The sequence below is a fragment of the Lontra canadensis genome, unplaced genomic scaffold, assembly GCF_010015895.1.
Source record: "Lontra canadensis isolate GAN:19392208 unplaced genomic scaffold, GSC_riverotter_1.0 scaffold31, whole genome shotgun sequence".
NCBI classification, from domain to species: Eukaryota; Metazoa; Chordata; class Mammalia; order Carnivora; family Mustelidae; genus Lontra; species Lontra canadensis.
In genome coordinates, this window is record NW_022631025.1 from 3,386,943 (window position 1) to 3,406,023 (window position 19,081).

The 19,081-nt window shown below is 62.0% G+C and overlaps 1 protein-coding gene across 1 annotated transcript; it reads left to right on the forward strand.

Moving 5' to 3' along the window:
* The first annotated feature begins 7,547 nt into the window (after positions 1-7,547).
* NINJ1 (ninjurin 1) lies at positions 7,548-16,166 on the forward strand. Its single transcript, XM_032866447.1, has 4 exons — positions 7,548-7,688; positions 13,961-14,186; positions 14,821-14,982; positions 15,846-16,166. Exons 1-3 carry the CDS (start codon positions 7,614-7,616, stop codon positions 14,973-14,975), a joined length of 456 nt encoding a protein of 151 aa, XP_032722338.1. The 5' UTR covers positions 7,548-7,613; the 3' UTR covers positions 14,976-14,982; positions 15,846-16,166.
* Positions 16,167-19,081: the final 2,915 nt, after the last annotated feature.

Below are 19,081 nucleotides of genomic sequence, written 5' to 3' on the forward strand. Positions count from 1 at the left end.
TTCCCTCCCCCTCCCTTCCCTCGCTCTCCCTCTCTGCCCCTTCTGTATCCTCCTCCCACCCCTCCTCCTCTCTCCCCCCTTCTCCCTGCCTTCCTTCTTCCCTCTCCCTCTCTCTCTTCCTTTCCTTCCCTCTCCCTCCCCTCCCAACCCTCTCCCCCTCTTCTCTCTCTCTCTCTCCCCCCACCACTCTCTAACAGTTTCAGCAGGAGAGGGATCAAAGAGTCCCCTGCCCAGGACACAGTGAGTAACTCACCATGAATATGCACAGGTTGCCCAGCTCAGAGAAGGAGCTGGGAAACTGACACCCTCAGAAGCCGAGAGCCCAGCTCTGCTGGCGCTCTGTGAAAGGCTATTTCTGTCCTCCCTGCGTTTAGGCGGAGACACAGCATCTAGTCCGATAAATGCCCCTTTGTGCTAGATGGGTTTCCATCAGCTTGTGAGATGCCCTCAAGGAGAGCCCGCTGCATGCTGTCCTGGGCTCTGCCCAGCAACGGGCCTGCCAGGCCCTGGCCTGCCGCCAGCCTGGACGCCACTAGAGCCAGGGACAGGACACGTGGCACTTTGGGGAGCCTCCCCAAAGACTGCAGCCCCTCTGTAGCACGCACAATGTCCTAAGACTGCCCCATCAACCCCATGGAGGGGCTAGTAGGCCACACGCACATCCGGGTTCTAGGACCTGTCTTGACTATGTGACTGGGGCCCCATCTGTCTGGTGGTTCAGCCCCTGAGCAGTGGTGGCCCTTGGAGGAGCCCTTGGGGTGGGCCAGCAGTCTCCATAGTCAGCCACCAGGGCACACCTGCCTCCCACCTGCTTCCTGTTCAGGCTGCTTTGCCCCCAGACCTCTGTACCCCTCCTCAGGAAGGAAGGAGCCGCTGTGGAATCAAAATGGAATTTCTCAGCTCTGTAACCCTTCTGATCAGCCTCAGCTGACCACAAGGAAAGAAGCAAAGACTAGCCAACCAGCTGGGCCCAAGGAAGCCTGGAAGAGGGGCATGTGAGCCCAACATGTTCAGACTGAGAAGCACAGACCAGGTGTTGCGAAGGCTGGCAGAGAGCAAAGGTCAACCTACTCCTGCCTGGCCCCCTGCTCTGTGGTTGTTTCTAGAGAAAGGTCCTCCAGGCCCCCATTTGTTGATGACAACTGCTTTACCCTCCCGAAATGACGCACACCAACTGACAAACCTTAACTTTCCCACACAGAGGGACACTTACCCCGTGCTAAGGGGTGATGTGTGACAGCACCTGTGTGAGGTCAAGGCAGGTGCTCAGAAGTGGGGCCCTCCCTTTCAGGGCCCCTCAGTCAGATCCATGACTTGACTTAAGTCCCCACCTTGGGGCTCACACTGGGGTCCCCAGACCAGCTGTGCAGCCTCTCTGGGACTGGGCAGTGGGCCAGAGAGCCGGGTCCCTCCGTGGTCATGATGCTGATCAAACCAAAGGCAGGACAAGGATGGCCGTTTGCATGAGGATCTCATCATGTCGGGCAGGCTTGGGAGCCTTGGGTCAGGGACTGGGAACAGGAAGGATCCATGCTTCCTGGGTCCAAAGGCCCTCCCCACTGCAGCTCCTGGGGCATTTGCAGAGGTCTCCCTGAGGAGAGCAAAGCTGTGGTCTGCGTGGGGTCTGAGGTGGGCCAGAGGAAAGGCCCTGAATCAGCCGAGCACACCTGTGTGCCCCACCATGGCCTCGAGGTACCTCCCAGCACCCATCTGGGGGGAGGATGATGTAGGCTCAGAAGACCTGGGTTCAAGTCTGCCTGCTGGGGGCCTCAGTTTCCCCACGGTAGAATGGGTGTTGTACACCAAGGCCCCAGCCCAGGTCCCTTAGCAACTCCTGCTAGTTCCATCCTTGGCCTCCTGGTGTCTCCACTTGGTCATAACCTGTGGGATCCTGGTCACAAGCCATGGACCCCAATGGCAGGAGCATCATGGAAGTTGCCCTGAGCCTCAGTGAGCCTCAGTGTGTGTGTGTGTGTGTGTGTGTGGTGGGGGTGGGGGGTGTCCCTGGGAGAGACAAGGAGAGACCTGGGCATATCCAGAGTCTTCCTAGAGGAGGTGACCCCCAGACTTGGAGAATGAGAAGCCTCTGGCCCTAGGCAGGGGGAGGCAGGGAAGGGAGGCTGCGGGCTGGGTGTGCCTGGGCCTCACAGGTCCCTCAGTAGCTCTTCTCTGACCTGATTTACTAAGGAGGAGCTACTGCCTGCCCAGAGGAGCTCCTCTCAGCTTGTGGTTGGGCCCTCAGCCCAGCCAGCTCCCTGGACTGGCCAGGGTCAGGAGCTGACTTTCAGGAGAGGTGGGAGGAAGCCAGATGAGACCTGACCTCCCAGCGATGTCTCTTCGCCAGACCACGGGCCACCTGCCGGGACTCCAGACAGTCATCCTCACTCCCATGGTCACCTGCGGTCCATCAGCTTGAGGGCCTGAGTCAGAGGTCAACGTCAGGGCCAGGAATTTGGAGCCCAGCAGCTCTGTCATTAGTGGTTTGTGGAGCACGGGCTGGGCTGAGCCAGCTAGGCTGAGGGATGCCTGCAGGCTGAGAGCAGACAAGACTAGGGCACGCCCTGGGCCAAGCAGGGCAGGGTGCTGGGCTGAGGGTTTGGGGTGGGGTTGGGGGGGGTTGCATCTGGGAGGGACGAGGCTGACAGCATGCACATAAATAAGCAGGTGCTTTCAGGAGCTGACCCAGGGCATGGAGTGAGGGGGGCCGAGGGCCTGCAGATGGTCTGTGATCGGGTCACAGGAAAGAGCCACCCACACGGAGTCAGGATCGGTGGGGTAAATGGGGAGTACAAAGACCGTCAAGCATAGAGTCCATGGAATAAACAGAAAAGCAGAGGGGAGGCTGAAGGGGGGGTATGTAACAGGGATTTCAAGTCTTCGGGGCCCAGGAGCTAGGCTTTTTTAAGATTTCAGAGGTGGGGCACCTGGGGGGCTCGGTCAGTGAAGTGTCTGCCTTTGGCTCAGGTCATGATCCCGGGGTCCTGGGATCGAGACCCCCGTCGGGCTCCCTGCTCAGCGGGGAGCCTGCTTCTCCCGATCCCTCTGCCCACTTGACTCCTGCTTTCTTTCTCGGGTTTTATCTCTTTAAATAAATAAATAAATATTTTTTTAAAAAGAAGAAAGGGATTTAAGCTGGTCAGTGACATAATCTGATATACATTTTCAAAATAGGATTGTGGGGAAAGCGGTTCAATCTTTTATATGTTCTGTGTTTTAAAAAAAATCTATTTATTAATGAAAAACATAGGATCTAAATCAATTGTATCACAACCCCACCAAAATTATGGGACTCTCCCAACAAGATAGTTTTTTTTCCTTATTCACACCCAAGTAGTCTTGAGGTGGGAAGCCCAGGGAAGACCTGTACACCAAGCACTGGGGACACAGGCTCCTTCTTTAGCTCTGCTATGTGAGACTCTCAGGCCCAAGGTCCCCTCGTGGGCCGGTGTGGCTGCTGGAGCTCTGGCCATTACTTCTGTATTCCACTCAGCAGACAGAAGGAAGTAATAAGGAATGGCACACCCTCTCCGTTTCAGGTCCCTTACCTGATGTTGCATGTCCCCTTCCATTGCCAGAACCTAGCCACACGGCACCTCTAGCTGCAGGAGAGCCGGGAATCGAAGCTTCTCTTCTGGGAAACCATTTGCCGAGCTAAAAATCAGCAGTCTGTGGTAGAGGGGAAGGGAAGAACCATCGGGGTGGGGGGTAACCACGGATCCTGCCCCCTTTGCCCTGGCTGCCCAGGACAAGGGGTTTGTTGGATACAGATGCCCAGAGACGACAAGTGAAGTCATTCCCACCCTGCTTTCAGGAGGGGTCATGGCTTCAGGAGGAAGCCACCTGTCACTGCTCTCTCCACTGTACCGGATGGGTCCCTCCAGGCCAGCCAGCCTGCCACCCACTAACTCTGTTGGCTATGTGACATTCCCAAACACGGACGGCCGTAACTTGCTGTCTCCTTCATGGTGGACACTCTCTTTATTTCTGGGGTTTAGAGTCCTCTAGGGCTCACTGCATCTTACTGGGTAGCCTCGGTGGGTCACATCTCTCGGGGGGACTGTGGGAGGCAGTGCAGACACCTGCGTGTGTGCCCACATCACACTACCTGACCCGTTACCATCCCTGCCAGGGCATGCCTATGTGACCTTGGCACACGCCTCTCCTGTCTTTAAAGTGGGTGTGATGGCACAGAAGCTCCTTACCAGCCTGGCCTCCTTCCTCTGACCTTCTGGACATGGAGTGGCCACTCCCGCCTCCTGGCTCTGACCCCCCATCCAGTGGGAGCTGTGGTCCCTGCAAGGTACTGACAAAGGTACAGAGCCTGGGCCCACCCGCTGCCATGTCACAGTCCCGCCAGGTGGGCAACGGACCACTGGCTTCCGGGGTGTGCCGGGTGCTGTGGCTCTCCCTGGCAGTAGGCATGTGAGGGCTGGCCTGGGCCCTGGTGGCAACCGGAGCTGCTGCTGGCCGCAAAGCCCGCATCCTGGGGCAGGACGGAGCACAGGTTCACTCAGCTGGGTCGCATGGGGCGTGCCATGCCACCCCTCCCCCAATGGCCCCTTCCTGCAGAAAATGGAAACACCACCTGCAGGGTCCATGCCTCTTAGAGACAGAGGGGCCAGAGAGCCTGAGACTTCCTAAGACTCCTGTTCAGGAAACATGGCCTGTCTGCACGCACATCCTCCCGGGCCCCAGAGTGACGCACTGTGCTCTCCCCATGGTAATGTGGGGACACAGCTCTGGGAGTGGCCAGGGGCGGGGGGGCAAGACCGGGGTCCCTCCTCACCAGGAGGGATGTTGCTCTGGTGGCCTGGGCTCTGCCCAGCTGAGTCTCACCGCTGGGGCCTGCCCCAGGTAACAGAGGGCTACAGAAGCTCCACAGTCCCTACATGCTGGACACTGGCCTTGGTGTCAAATGGGCTGGGACCCTTCATCTTCACAGCATCCCCGTTTGTCAGACAGAAGCATGTCCCCAGCCACACAGCTCCATGGAGACGCTGTGTGCAGGTGCGTCTGAAGGTGTGGGCTGCCTGGGCGCCTCAGGGTCTCTCTGTGGGAGTCTGGCCAGCTCACCCCTTGCCCGGCCCACGCCCTCTGCGGGGACACACCCCATCATCACTCATCCACGGACCCACAGCTCTGTTCAGCATCCCGAACCCACCTTGGCTGCTCCTGTTTGTCTCTGCAGGAGGATCTGAAACCCTTTACGTCTGTGCTGGGAACAGTCTGGGAAACTCACAGCACCCAGGCCAGCAAGGATGACACAACAGAGCCTGGAAGTCCCTGCCTGGGGATTCTCAAGGGAGGCAGGCCTGGAGGGCGGGCCCCAGCTGGGGAGGGCTGGCTGTGATTCTGATCCCAGGAAGGTGAACTGTGGGGGGCCACAAACCCAGGTGTAAAGGCTGAATTGTGACACCAGAATCCTTCCCGACTTCCTCCTTGGGGATGGAGCAAACGGTGAACCTCAGCTCTGAGCCGCTCTGGGGCCCACAGGAGAAGCCCAGTGCCACCCAGCCTTCCGCCTGCAGCCCCCACACGGCCCAGCAAGACCCTCTCACCTGCTGAGGGGGTGCCCTCCTCTCTCTCCTCCGTCCCCCCAGCCTCCCCTGCACCCTCAGGACCCTCTCTCCTGGCTGCCCTGTCTCGGGCCCCTATAGTAGCCAGTTCTGCCCCCTTCTGTGTGAAAGGCGCTAACATTTAAAAATCGGGGTTTCCAGCTGTGTGTCAGCAGTCAGGTATGGGTGCTGTGCCCAGACCTGCCCTGCCCCCACGGCACTGTGGAGTCTCCGCTCACAGCCCCTGGAGCAGGACAGAGGGAGAGACGGAGGTACTGACCACGTCTCCAAGCTTCAGTTCCTTCAGCCTCCAGCTGGGCCGGGGGAAGCTCCTTCAGAGACCAGCACCCTCTGGGACAGCTGCCCGCACGCGGTGCCGCCACCCAGTGGGCGCTGCCGCTCCCCACACCAGGGAGGAGAGAAAGGTCTCCAGGAGGGCCCAGACCCGGTTTAGTGGAAGATCCCTTTTCTGCCCCTGGGTGACTTGCATTTTCCATGCCTTCGGTTTCACTTATAAAACTGCTCTCCCAGCAGGGGTGAGGCGCCCGGTGGGGGAGGGGCGGTCTCAGCCTGGAGTGTGGCCAGGACCCTGAACAAGGCAGGCCCTGGGTCCCCACCCCCACAGTGCTCACTTGCTGGCCAGGTAGATCTGGGGGAGCAACTGGTCTGCTGTTTGGATGGCCCACAACTGTCCCAGGGGTTCTGAGCTTGTCCTCCTGGGCCTCTCCCCAGCTGCGCCTCAGTTTCCTCCCTCGCCAGGTGATGGGGGAGAGCCCACTTCCCAAGGCTGTCAAACAGTAATGTCCCTGTCCCCAGGCAGGGCTGCCACACAAGCTGGGCTCCAGCTGCAGCCCCCTCGGTCCGGAAGAGGGCCTGGCTTACAGTAGGCATCCCATGATGGTCAGGGTGAACGGGCAAACCTTCAGCCCTACCGCCTAATTTGCTCTGCCTGACCTGGGGCACTGCTGCTGACCTCTGATGCCAGTTTATGTGGAGGGGGAAAGATCAGCCCGCAGGGCCTAAGAAGACCACTCCCCTTCAGGGGAGCCGAAATCGAGAAGTCCAGCCACCTGCCCCAGCCCACACAGCTACCATGGCTCAGGGTTATAGAGTCCCTGCAACCTGGCCCTGCTGGGCCGTGAGAGGAACCATGACATGCCCCAGGGCCGCCCGTGGCCGTGCGCGCTGCACACTAGCGGTACCCAGGTGGACACATCAGTAGACACTGTGGCAGAAGTGGGAAGGGTAAAAAACAGCTGGGCCTGGCCGGAGGTCAGGACCGGAGGACACAGTGGCGCGATCTTCGCAAACCACCGCCGGGAGGTAACGCCCGGCCCCTCCCGCCCCAGCGGCCCCCGCCTGGCTCCGGATGTCTGGGAGCGGCCCGCGTCTTGCCGCGCGCCGTGGGAAACAGAGCCTAACTCAGCGGAGGGCTGGGGGAGCCGACGCGTTCTGGACGCCCGCCGCGGCCCGTCGGGGCACCGGGCGCCTCCACAGGCGTCGGGTCCTGCCTCCCGCTAGGGGGCACGGAGGCTGCGCCAACAGGGCGGGGGCCCACACCAAATTGGCCCAACCCGAGGCGACCGCCCTCTGCCTCCCCTCCCCTCCCGGGCGTGCAAGACGCCAAGCTCAGAGGCTGGGGTGCCCAGGGCGCGAGCCGGGCGCCCGGGCTTCGCGGCGCCGGGAGGACACCCATGCAGCGGCAGCGGCGCACTCCCCTTCCTGGCGCGCCCAGAAGTCTGCGAAGTGGCCCTGGAAAGGCTGGCTCCTGGCCTCGTTTCATGGATTAAAAGTGTTCACGACGGCGATAGAGCCGGACGTGCCGCCGCCCGCGCGAGGCCTGGGCCTGGGGAAACCGCGTCGACCCCGCGGTCCTCACCGGGGAAGGAGGTGTCCTGTGGGTCCCGCCCGCCCGTGCCGGGGGCGGAGTCCGGGTCTGTGGGGCGGGCCGGAGGCGGAGTCCGGGGGCGGGCCGGGGGCGGGCGCTCAGCCGGGTCCCCGCGGCCCAGGCGCGAGCGGCTCTCGGGCCCGGAGCGAGGTGGCTCCGGCGGCCGCACCATGGAGTCGGGCCCCGAGGAGTACGAACTCAACGGCGACCTGCGCCCCAGCTCGCCTGGATCCCCGGACGCCTCGGTAAGCCCCGCTCCGCCCGCGCCGCTGTGCGATTTTGGTCGGCGCGCGCCCTCTCTGGGCCCCGCGCCGGCTGCTCCCCGGGCACTTGGGGGCTCCGGCCGGCTGCGCGGCGCTTCCGCACTGCGGGGTGCCGGGACCCCGTGCCTCGTGCAGTCAGTCCGAGCGGTGGCCCCGGGGCTCCGGCCACCCCGGCAGGGGCGAGGGTCCGGCCGGGAGGCGCCCACGCGGAGCCGCGCAGTGGAGGGGCCTGGGCGCCACCTTCCCCCGCCTTCCTCGCCAATCTCTAACTTCGGCCCCCGCATCTCCTCCCGCTGCTGCGCGCCCGGGCGCGCAGGATCCCAGCCTCCGGGCCCCAGGCCAGCAGCGGGCAGACGGTTACGTCACCCGCCGTGTCCACCGCGACTGCACTATCCGCTCCGTGCCCCGGTGGGGAACCTGGGGCGGCTGTGGCCCCCGCTCTTGTCCCCACTGCAGGCCCCCGGGCAGTGGTCCCGCCTTCCACTTGAGAGGCGGTTGCGCCCCTTCGCCCCGGGGTCCTGTCCGGGGGTGTCATGCCCTCTTCCCGGGGCCCAGCATTTCCCCAGAGCCTCTGTTGGTGGTGCAGTCCTGGGCATGGCCCTCTGGTGACTTGTTGACTTTGAGCATTCTTTCACTTTCTGACCCCCTGGGGATGGGGGCAGGGATGCCAGGTCTCTCAGCTGTGTGAACCAGACTGGGGCAGTGCTGCCCGAATGTGGGAGGACACATGGGGTGAGTGAGGCATGGGTGGCAGGGACAGGTCCTCCTGTGTGCAGGTGACCCCACGCAGTAATCCTGTCCATCCTTGCCTGTTCTTGGCAGAAGCTTCCTGGGTTCAGAAGCTTCCTCCGTGCTGACCCTTCAGTAAAGCTTGACAGCCCTCAGGTGGCACAGGATTTGTCCCTGACTTCGTGGTGGGGAAACCCAGGACTGAGGAGGCCCTCATGCAGCCTTGCACTGGCATGTAAGAACTTTGGAGCTGAGGGCTGTGTGTGCCTGGGGAGGCTGGCTCACCTCTCTGGGCCTCTTGTGCACGGTCTGAAAAGAGAAAACAAAATGCCTCTGCCTGCCTTTGGGAAAGTCAGGTAACAAATAGGGCAGGTGGGTTGGAAGGAGGGATCCTGCTCACCTCCCAACCTGTGGCTGTGCCTTCGGCTCCAAGCCTGTTCTGTCCCCCTCGGCTTTGGCCATGCACCTGCAGGCTCCCGTGCATCTTGGGCCCAAGGAAGGTCAGGTGGGGTCACTGTGTTGGCCCTGGGACCAGCCTGGGGAGATGTGGCTCCATTGTCACATTGTCACTGAGCTGCTATCTTAGCTTTGAGATCAGCCCAAATGGAAAGTGCTAAATTCCACCTATGAGAGATTGGTAGTGGAATCAGGAAGGCTTCCTGCACTTGGGGACATTGGCACTGGGTGCTGCAGGGCCGGGGTGGGGGTGGCATGCCGGTCCAGTGTAGTGGTAGGAGGGTGTCTTCATTCACTTTCCTCCAGGAAGGGTGGGCAGCCTCAAGGCCACTGCTCCAGCTGCCTGGGGCCTGGACGCCCTGACACCATCCCCAGCCTCTGCCTTGCCCTTCCCACCTTCAGGACCTGTCTTGTTGTGTTTTTGAGTCAGTGACTCTGTGTCTCAGTTTCTTATCAGTGACCTAGGATGATAGCAGTGTCTTTCTCGGAGAGCATGGTGAGGACCCCATGGGCTAAGCTGTGTGCTAGGCACACAGTCATTACATTACTGTGCGCCGTATAGGACCCACTCCTGAAGAGGACTTTGGGGCAGCACCTTCCACAGCACCCTGTGGAGGGGGTTGAGGGTCAGGTGGGAAGAAAGTCTTGCTGGGGTGAGGGGAAACTCCTGGGGTCTTCAGACTTACCACCCAGAGTGGGAGCACTGGATGGCAAGGTGGATGGTTAGGTTGGTCCTGCATCCCCAGGGCACCCCTGGAGGTGGGGGGACTGACTGGGAGGCCCAGGTCGAGGACCCCTGTCAGTCTCAGGACTCCCACTGTGGGCCACGGTGGGGCAGGTCGCTCACCTTCCAGGGTAACCTGGCTCCCGGAAGAGCCCCACAGCAGATGAACCCCACAGGTGCCCCCCACACACCTGTACCTGTGCCCCCAGGACTTCTCAGAGACCAGGCTGTCCAGCTTCCCTGCAGGAGAGGCTTGTGGCTGGAGGCAGGAGAAATAGTAAACATCAATTTTACTGTGAGGATGGCCCTTGGCTGTGTCATGCCTGCTGTGTTTTGGCATGGAGACATCTGCCTTGGCCCTGCTGTGGACACTGGGGTCACAGCAGGGAGGGAGCCGGACAAGCTGGAATGTGGCTCCTGGGTCACATCTGGGCTGGGCAGAGCTCAGCTTCCCCAGGGGAAGTTCACTCTTTTCCTCACTTCTGCTTTCCCGGCAGATCTCGAGAGCTCTGGCAGGGTCTTGGCCAAGTTCGAAAAGGCCACCCTGATGTGGCCGCAGGGTCACTGCTGGCCAGTGCTGAGCCCACAGGAAGTAGGTCTACCCAGCCTGCAGCCCAGCTGCTGCGGGAAACCCCCCCAACAAGACTTCCTGCCGGGACACTGATGTGGATCCGGAGACCACTTAGGGCAGGCACGTGCCTGGTGGCCTTCACGCCAGCTCTGAGCGGCAGGCTTATGCCCACTCTGCTGGGTCAGGTGATGGACACCGAGGCCCTGCCAGACCCTCCTAGTTCTCAGGTTCCTCCCCAGAGGTCCACTGGTATGTGCTGCGCCCCAGCGGAGGGGCTATGGTGGGCCAGGATCCGGGGTCCTGGGTCCTGCTCAGCTCACACTGCCGTTTCCTCTGCTTATACTTTCTCCTGTTTCAGAGTTTTTGTTACAGATCTGTGTGGCTGTTTTGGGAGGCCGTGTGCCCCTGCTGGCTGTGCTCCTGCAGATGGAGGGGCCTCCGCACCTGCAGTCAGTTCCATCTGCCCATTTTGCAGATGAGGGAACTGAGGCAGAGAACCCGGGTGTGGGATTCAGGGGTGCTAGAGACAGGTGCATGTGGAAGGGCCATGCCAGCTCCTAGCTAGGCAGCTGATGGACATTGTGGATCTGGTGGGGGCCTCTGTCTCTCGTCCTGATAACGCAAAGGTGCCTCTGGGCAGGAGTTCCTGTCCCACTCTTATGTGGGTTTGGGGTCAGTAGCAGGCATGGTTAGAGAGCGTCCATAACCGAAACCCCTGGGTCCTGCGCGGGCTCAGCTGTCATCTCCCAGGGGAGCAGGAGGCTGGGGTGGGCACCCCAGCTCCTTCCATCCAGGCTGCGGCTGGACCGCTGGACTACAGCATCCGTTAAGCTGGGGCAAGAACCCAGTGCTTGCTCGGGTGCACATCTGGGTTCACATATGTTTCAACCCCTCTCCGTCCAAGCTGAGGACGCACAGCACAGTGGCCCTGGGCTAGGTCTTGTGAAGAGCTACCCCAAGGCTTCTGTCCACACAAGGGGGTCCCCCTTGCTCTCCTCTGGCTCTTTACCCACAGGGAGCCTTCCTGGTTTTTAGGGGAACACATCCAGAGCTCACCCAGCTCCTGGGACCACCACCGAGGTTTGGGGAAGGCCCTGGGAACACATTAACCAGGGTGTTTTTTCCCTGCACTACTCAGGTCACAGGCAGAGGCTTCTGGGGGCAGTTCCCAGCGCGGCTCTGGGAAGTCCGTCAGTTCAGGCCAAAGGCTCCAGCCACCTTCCGACCTCACCCTGGTGGGCTTCCCAGGACCGGGGCTTCCCTAGGACTCAGCCATCACCAGGCCCCAGAGTCCCCCTATAGCTCCAAGCCCCTCCTCGGCAGTGGGGCTCTGCCCCGGGCAGCTCCCCTGAACCGCGGCTCCCCGACTCTGTGGAAAGGGAGGTTAGTGCTCCCTCTCCGTTAGTGGGGAACTCTGTGGGCACCAAAGCTTCCTATTGTGGCCTGGGGCCGATTGACGGGGAGACAAGCCAGCCGCGGGGGAGCATGTTGTCAAGGCCGCAGGGCCAGGACTGGGCTCCCGCCGGCGCCCCCATCACTGCACGGGTTCAACAGGAAGCAGATGGTCCTGTGGCAGGAAGTGCCCTGCACCAGGAGGGGCGTGTGTCCCCGGCCCTGGCATGTCCCCCAGGGCTGCGAGGCAGAGGCCAGGCCCACTAGAACCTCGTGGGTTGCGTGCTTCTGGCCCTGTTGCCCACACGGGAGACCGAGGCTCAGAGGGTGCTGTCTGTCCTGAGGTCACACAGCTGGAGCCCAGGGGTGCCTCCGGGTACACAGCCCCCACAGGCCAGCTCTGACCCCAACCCCCTCTGCAGGGGGCTTCTGAGCCCCGGGCCTGCATTCCAAGTGTAGCCCTCACTTGCTCTTGGCTTTGGATGGGTGCTTCCTGCTAGTCTCAGTTTACCCGCAGTGTGTGTGTGTGTGAGGATGGGGCTGGGGGGGGCACCACAGAGGAGGACACCCAGCTGCGCGCGGGGCGGAGGACAGCGGGGACACAGGGCACCGAGTGTCCTGTATTCAAACGTGTGTGTCTATGAAGGACTCAAACGGTTTGGAGGGGATCAAGAGGGAAGGGACTTCCTCCTCCTCCACAGAGGCCAGCACAGTGAGCCTAGACGTGCGTGCGTGCGTGCGTGTACTGGGTACGTACATGTGTGCCTGTGTGTGCCTGTATGTGCTTGCTCGTGCGTGTGTATACGTACAGACACGGTTATGTTTGCTGATACACTGTATTTATGTGCCCGTGCTTGTGTGGGTGTGCGTGCGTGCACCTGGCTGTTTCCTCCAGGCCTGGGGACCAGAATGAGTACTCTGGTGGCCTTGAGGGAAGGCTTGGTGCTTCTGGCTTTGTGTACCTTAGGAGCACATGCCCAGTGCAGGCCAGCACCCTGGACACCCGCCCCACACGGAACGAGGCATGGCCAGCCCTGCAGCTGTGCAGGAGCAGAGCCAGGGACAGCCTCAGGCGGTGGGAGCATTGGCCCCAGGCGCCTGCGCGGGGACCCTATGGAGGAGCAGCCGTGCCCTGATGTCTCTTGATGGGAAGAGGTGAAGTTGAGACCCCCGCGGGACTTGGCTGTGGGTGGAATATTCCAGAAGCAGTGCTGGGGTTTGGGTCCCAGGAGCCGGCTTTCCCTTTTGGGTCTGGAATTTTAAACCCAGTGGATTTGCTGCTTAGCCGCGGTCCTGGGGAAAGGCAGGGCAGGTCCCACAGCCTCTGTTCTGCACGCCCATTCTCCCTTCCTCCTGGGCACGTTATTCTCCATTTCGTTTAACAAGACAGGCAGCTGGAGCGAACCCTGTCCTGCCCCTGCTTCTGGAGTTCAGGATTTTCTGGGGTGAGATTTCCAGATACAGAAAGTAAAGGGGGGCCTCTCACCTGCCGTGTCGGCCCCTCTCAGGGCAGCCTGCCTCCCAGGCCTGCATCTTTTATGACCGTAGAAACACGAGCTCTGAGTGCCCCGGGAGGCTGCAGTGCTGGGCCTGGTGGCTCTGCGACTCCTGTGCATGAGGGGCTGGGGCTGAGGAGTTACGGGGAGGCCTAGTGAGGGAGGAGGGCCTTCTCCTGCCTCCCCCCAGCTGGCACCCCAGGAGAGAGGGGGCTTCCTGGAGGCGGTGACCTCTGGGCGGGGTGTGGAGGGCATGAGGCGTGGCCAGCGGCCTGGCTCATAGGCCTGGCCCTGTTCCCAGGCAGAGGTGCTGGGAAGCCCCGGCAGGAAGTGCCCCGCCCTGCTCCAAGTCCTGGAGGCTCTGTGGGGACAGACCTCAGCACAAATACTGAATAAAAGGCAGGAGGAGGCGTCTAGAGTGGAGGCCCGGGAGCCGCGAGGGTGTCACGTGTGTGCACTCTGAGGTTCCAGGTTGTTCACCTTCGTCGTGCCCAGCTTTTCCTGGGGCGATGGCACCTCAATCAAGTGGTTTAGAATTGTTTGTAAAGATAAAAATTAAAGCAGTAGCAAAGCTCCACTGTAGCCCTGCACTGGTAGATGGCTGGGTGAGCGCTCAGGGCCTGGCACCAACCGCTCATCCCTTCCCGCCCTGGCCTGCGGCCACTAGAGGGCCGGCAGGGGCACCAGGCATGCAGGCAAGGCGCCAGAGGGCCCCACCCAAGGCGGGACGGTGGCCTTCTTGTCTCAAAGTGACTTGTGTGCTGAGCCTCTCCTCTGGGACCTGACTCCCAGGGGTGTCCCGCAGCCCTGTGTGGGCCTCAGATCTGCAGGCCCCATCGAGCCCCACAGCCCTGCCCGTCCCAGGCTGACTGCCCTCTCCCCACAGCCATCCCGCTGGGGCCGGAACCGGCCCATCAACGTGAACCATTACGCCAACAAGAAGAGCGCCGCAGAGAGCATGCTGGACATCGCGCTGCTGATGGCCAACGCTTCCCAGCTGAAGGCTGTCATCGAGCAGGGTCCCAGCTTCGCCTTCTTTGTCCCCCTGGTGGTCCTCATCTCCATCTCCCTCGTGCTGCAGATTGGCGTGGGCGTGCTGCTCATCTTCCTTGGTGTGAGCCTGGGCTGGGGCCCCCATGGGGGTGGGCCCTGGGGCAACCCTGCCCGTGATCAAGTGGTGCTGCTTGCATACCCCCCCGGGACAGGGTGCTCATTACCTGACAGGCCCCACTCAGCCATGCGGTCAGGTTATGGCTCCCCACTGTGGCCCTCAGAGGGTCCCCCATGTCTCTGTCCTTCCACCCACCCAAGCTGAGGATATAGAAAAATGCAGCCCTTCAGCGGTCTCCAGGGAATGGTTGGTGGTCCTGACCCTGAGGTGAGGGTCAGGGCTCACCTCCACTGCTGACTCTGTGACCTGGGGCAGGTACACAGGCCTCAGTTCCCCCATCCATAAGGTGAGCATAAGGACGGGTCCTTGGGGAGACGTGAAGATCGCCAGATACCGCACACGGGCTCTCAGAACGGGGCTTCCCTGAGTGAGCTCAGCACAGTGTGCCTTACAGTCCAGACCTGTCCCCAGGGCTGGTTCCTCTGCTCCCATAGTGTGCCGGGCCACTCCAAGCTCTGTGCTGGCGGAAGCACGGCTGCAGGGCTGAGGCCACAGGCCCAGCTCTCACCCCGCATGAGGCCGCAGCCCCAGGGTTGCAGGGCCGCGGTGCAGTGTCTGCTCCCTTGTGCCCGCAGTCAGGTACGACCTCAACAATCCGGCCAAGCACGCCAAGCTGGACTTCCTCAACAACCTGGCCACCGGCCTGGTTTTCATCATTGTCGTGGTCAATATCTTCATCACGGCCTTTGGTGTCCAGAAGCCTGTGATGGATGTGGCTCCCCGGCAGTAGGGTTCAGGTGAGCAGAAGGGCAGGCTCCCCACTGTCCAGCAAGAGCAGACCTCTGTGCCTGGCGTCTGTCCTGTCTGGACCTCACAGGGTGGGCACTCTTGGCCATGTAGCTCCCATGATCATCCCCTGTCCTTGCTCAGAGAGGTGAGAGCCCACCCACGGTTGCCCTCCTTCGGAGCAGGAGCTGCAGGGAGGCCGGGGAACCCCTGGCCATCTCCAGGGCCAGTGCTGTAGGCACAGCACGTGGCATGTGTCCTGCACCTGGGGCTCTGGCCCGGGCTGCGCACCACAGGTGCATATGGCCTCGAACCTGCCCTCAAGTGAGGGTGGGCGCTGCTAACAGACAGCCCGCCAGCACCCCCCCCCGCACCCCGGCCGAGTGGGCGGGACACTGCCTGAACACCCCACTGCTCCTGCATGGCCGGCAGGTGACGAGGCAGGATCCTGAGCAGGGCCAGCACATGGCCTGGCTGGGAGCGTCTGTTCTGCCCACACCATGGCTGCTGGCCCTACCTGGGGTCCCACTCGCTACTTGGCTGCTGGCCCTGGTTTATTGTCAGGGCTGTCCCCCATAGAACCTTCCAGATGCCAGCCAACTCCTATGCTCGGGACATGGTGACCCAGCAGTTTATTAATGGCCGACTGTGTGCCCCAGACGCAGTCCTGACCCTCCCTGCCCATCAGCCCGCCAGCCTCTGCTATCCACGGCCCCCCTTTAAATCCTGACACTGACCCGAGCAGGGAAACTGAGGCTTGCCCAGATCAGAATTGGGCCCTTCTGCCTCTGGAGTCATAGTGGCCTCAAGGCTCAAGTCTGGTAACCACAGTAGGGTTGGAGGCCCTCACACCCCTCCTCTCCCTTTTTGGCAGATGCCCCCGGATTGCACCCGACCACAGCTACCCAGATCCTGGAGCCGCCTCTCCCTTGAGGCCCACCTCCCTATGGGGGGCACCCCATGGCAACCGCAAGAGCCCAGGCAGGCCCCACTAGACTGTCCTGGGACTAGCCGCCCATGGCTAGGCCACCCCAGGCCAGTGCAGGTCCTGATCTGTCCTCGGCTGCCCGTTCCCCTGGAGCGTGGCCCAGGGGACAAGTGGGGCAGGGTGGTGGTCACCACGGACACACAGCAGCCCAAGGATGTGGGCAAGGGGTCCCAGTCAGCCTTGGACTCAGGACGTTTCTAGAGTGACGAGACCACTGCGTCTGCCAGCGCAACGAGGACTTCGAGGCCCCACGATGGGGACCCTTGGCGTCTGTGCTTTCTGACCTGGGACAGGGGACTGCTGGCCCCCGCTGGCCACGGCCCCTGCACACGCCTTCCACCAGCAGTGACAGGGCAGTGCCCCTGCCCCCCTCAGGGGCCTGAGCCCCCACATTTCTAAACCAACAACCAATAAAGCTGACCCATCTCTTTCCCTTTTGGGCCTGGGCCCTGCATTACATCCCCAGAACCCCCGGCCTGTGAGGGCCACCTGCTGGGCCAACATGGGGCTGCAGTCCCAACCACAGGCGCCTGCTCAGGGACCGAGGGCTTGCGCGGCGCCCGTGCCGGCGCCTGGCCTGTCAGTATGAGTTTGAGGCAGAAACCAGGTTCTTGACGCTCTGGGCCGGCATCTTTTGTTAATGGAGACACACAGGAGAGCCACAGACAGTTCATTCCGTAGCCCCAGGGTGACACCATGCATCCTTGTTTGGTCTGTGAGGCGCAGCCTTGGCCCCCAGCCCTGGAGCTGCTTGGGACCCGGGTTTTCCAGGGCAGCTGTGGCTCCTGGGGACAACACACAGTGACAAATGCCAGAAAGGTCAGTGTGGGCCTCCCAGAAGTGAGGTTGCCGACATGACCGCACATGATGACCAGGTCAGAAAACCAGCCTGACCCAGCACTCTCGTCTACACTGCAGATCTGTGCGTATGTTGCCAGGCAGCCCGCGGACTCACATAGCAAGGTCAACCCCGCACACCCCACTCCCAGCTCTGGCTTTGGGGCTTAGGTAGGCATGTTCAGGACGACTTGCAGGGGTGCTCTGTCATGGGCATGATGAGGCCACTGGTCCCTCATCAATTTTGGTAGCTTTTATGGTCAGAAGCCAATGCCTGGAACCGCCACTGGAAAGGTCGAGGGAAGGACAGTGTGCAGGATAAGCTTGGGGAGCAGAATCACCCCCATGTGTACTCGGGACACACACCACACAGCCCCTGACCTCATGGAAATTTCCAGCACTCAGGTTTCCTGCCCACAGTCTCCCCCCAATGCCCACAGCCCTGGCCCACGTGGGGTGCCCAGTGCTGCTGGTCAGTCGGGCCAAGGGGGCCGAGGACAGGGGCTGGTGTGGGGTGGACACCAGCAAGGGCCTGTCCCGAGGGTCACCTCGCTGGCTGGAACCCCCTGCTCTCTCAGTCCACGCCTGCAACCTCCGGAGGCTGACCCCTCGCTCTCTGCCCCCTTGGCCCCTCTATCCTGACCCCCACTGGCCCTACCCCTCATACCCTTGACCTGGCGACACCCTCACCCGGTGTTCCAGGTGGAGTACCTAATGGCTCCAGGGCCCCTCCGCGCTCTAAGCCCCGGGCAGTTCCTTAGAGATGCTCGGTGACCCCCTGGTCAGCTTGCACAAAGTGATCAATGACAGAAATGCTCGTGCTGAGACGGGCCACACTTTGCCTTAAGACCCTCCGGGAAAGGGGCACCTGGGAGACACAGTCGGTCGAGCATCCAACTCTTGATTTCGGCTCAGGTCACAACCTTAGACTCCACACTGGACCCGGAGTTCGCTTGGGGTTCTCTCTCCCTTGCTCTCTGCCCCTCCTCCGCCTCAAAAAAGTCCATCCAAACACTCCAAGAAAGAGCCTGGGGGAACGGATGAAACACGGTGGCGAAATGCCGGCTAGCACGGAGCTGGGGCCCCAGGGCAGCCCTCCCCTCCGGCAAGCGCCTCCGTGCCCTGCAAGGGGGTTTTATAGGGGAGCCCCGTGTGGGACAAGGCCCGTGAAGAAGCACCAGGAGCAGAGGAATACCCCCCCCGCGCTCCCAGGGGGGCTGAAGAACGCAAGCCCCTGCCGAGAAGGGGCAGGTGTGGACCCGCGCAGTGGCTGGCCCTGGGCTCGGGTGGTGCGAAGGTCACCAACTCGGGAATGGGGGTGCAGCTCAGCCCACCCCTCCCGCTTCTGGCTTCCATAAGCGGGTCTCCCCTTCGTTGACTTGGCTTTTGCCAGAAAGCTGTGGGGAGTCAGGCTCACATCTGTGACCTGTCCCCACAACCTGGCCCTCCTGTCAACCCGTCCTGTCTCCCTTGCTCTCTCCTCCTCGGCCACCCCCACATGCCCCAGACAGCCTGTTCCCTGGCTCAGTCCTGCCCCAGGTCTGACACAGGTGGAAGACACCCTGCACCACGCCCCTGGTGTTGCCCACGGTGGCCTGTGGCCGGTGATGTGGGCTGGCCAGTAGTCACATGGGGAGTGCCAGGGACATGGCCAGCAGATGGCCCAGCTCCTTCTTTGGCCAGGACAGGGAGTGTGTCAGCATGTGCCAGAGGGGTAAACCCCAGAGGACTGAGCCCAGGGTCACGAAGCCAGGCTGGCCTTCATGGGTGCCGGGGGCACTGGGGACAGCGAGAGATGGTGGCCGGCTCTGTGCATCCCGAACCCCACAGCCTGCTCCGCTGTCCCCAGGTGCCCCCCGCCTCCCCACCCACCAGCTCCCAGGCACAAGCCTCGGCAGCCACTCTGGCCCCTGACCCTGCAGATGTGTTTCCGATCCCCAGGGTCGGCTCAGCTCTGAGGTCCCCCTGTAGGGCCTTCCGACCCTCTCCGCTAGGCCTTTTGGGTTCACTCTGCCTGCAGTGCCCTGGGCTGGCGTCCCCTGGGCCCATGTCTGAGCCCTGCCCACCGCTGCCCTGCCTGGCTCAAAGCCAGGGCTGCCCCCGGAGAGGGGGGTCCTGTCAGTCTCCTGAGGCTCGACGCCACCATCTGTGTCCTGTGTCTTTGGCACCGTGTCTGGCATACAGCTGGTGCTCAGTAAATGTGCCGCAGACCTCCTCACTCATCCTCCCGAGGCAGGCCCTGCGTGTGTGTCTGCCAACCGGGGCCAACAGAGCCCTGGGCGGAC

Coding starts and splice junctions, on each gene's coding strand:
- NINJ1 (XM_032866447.1), top strand. CDS start 7,614: ATGGAGTCGGGCCCCGAGGAGTACGAACTCAACGGCGACCTGCGCCCC. Junction 7,689..13,960: donor CTGGATCCCCGGACGCCTCG/GTAAGCCCCGCT, acceptor CTCTCCCCACAG/CCATCCCGCTGGGGCCGGAA. Junction 14,187..14,820: donor CGTGCTGCTCATCTTCCTTG/GTGTGAGCCTGG, acceptor TTGTGCCCGCAG/TCAGGTACGACCTCAACAAT.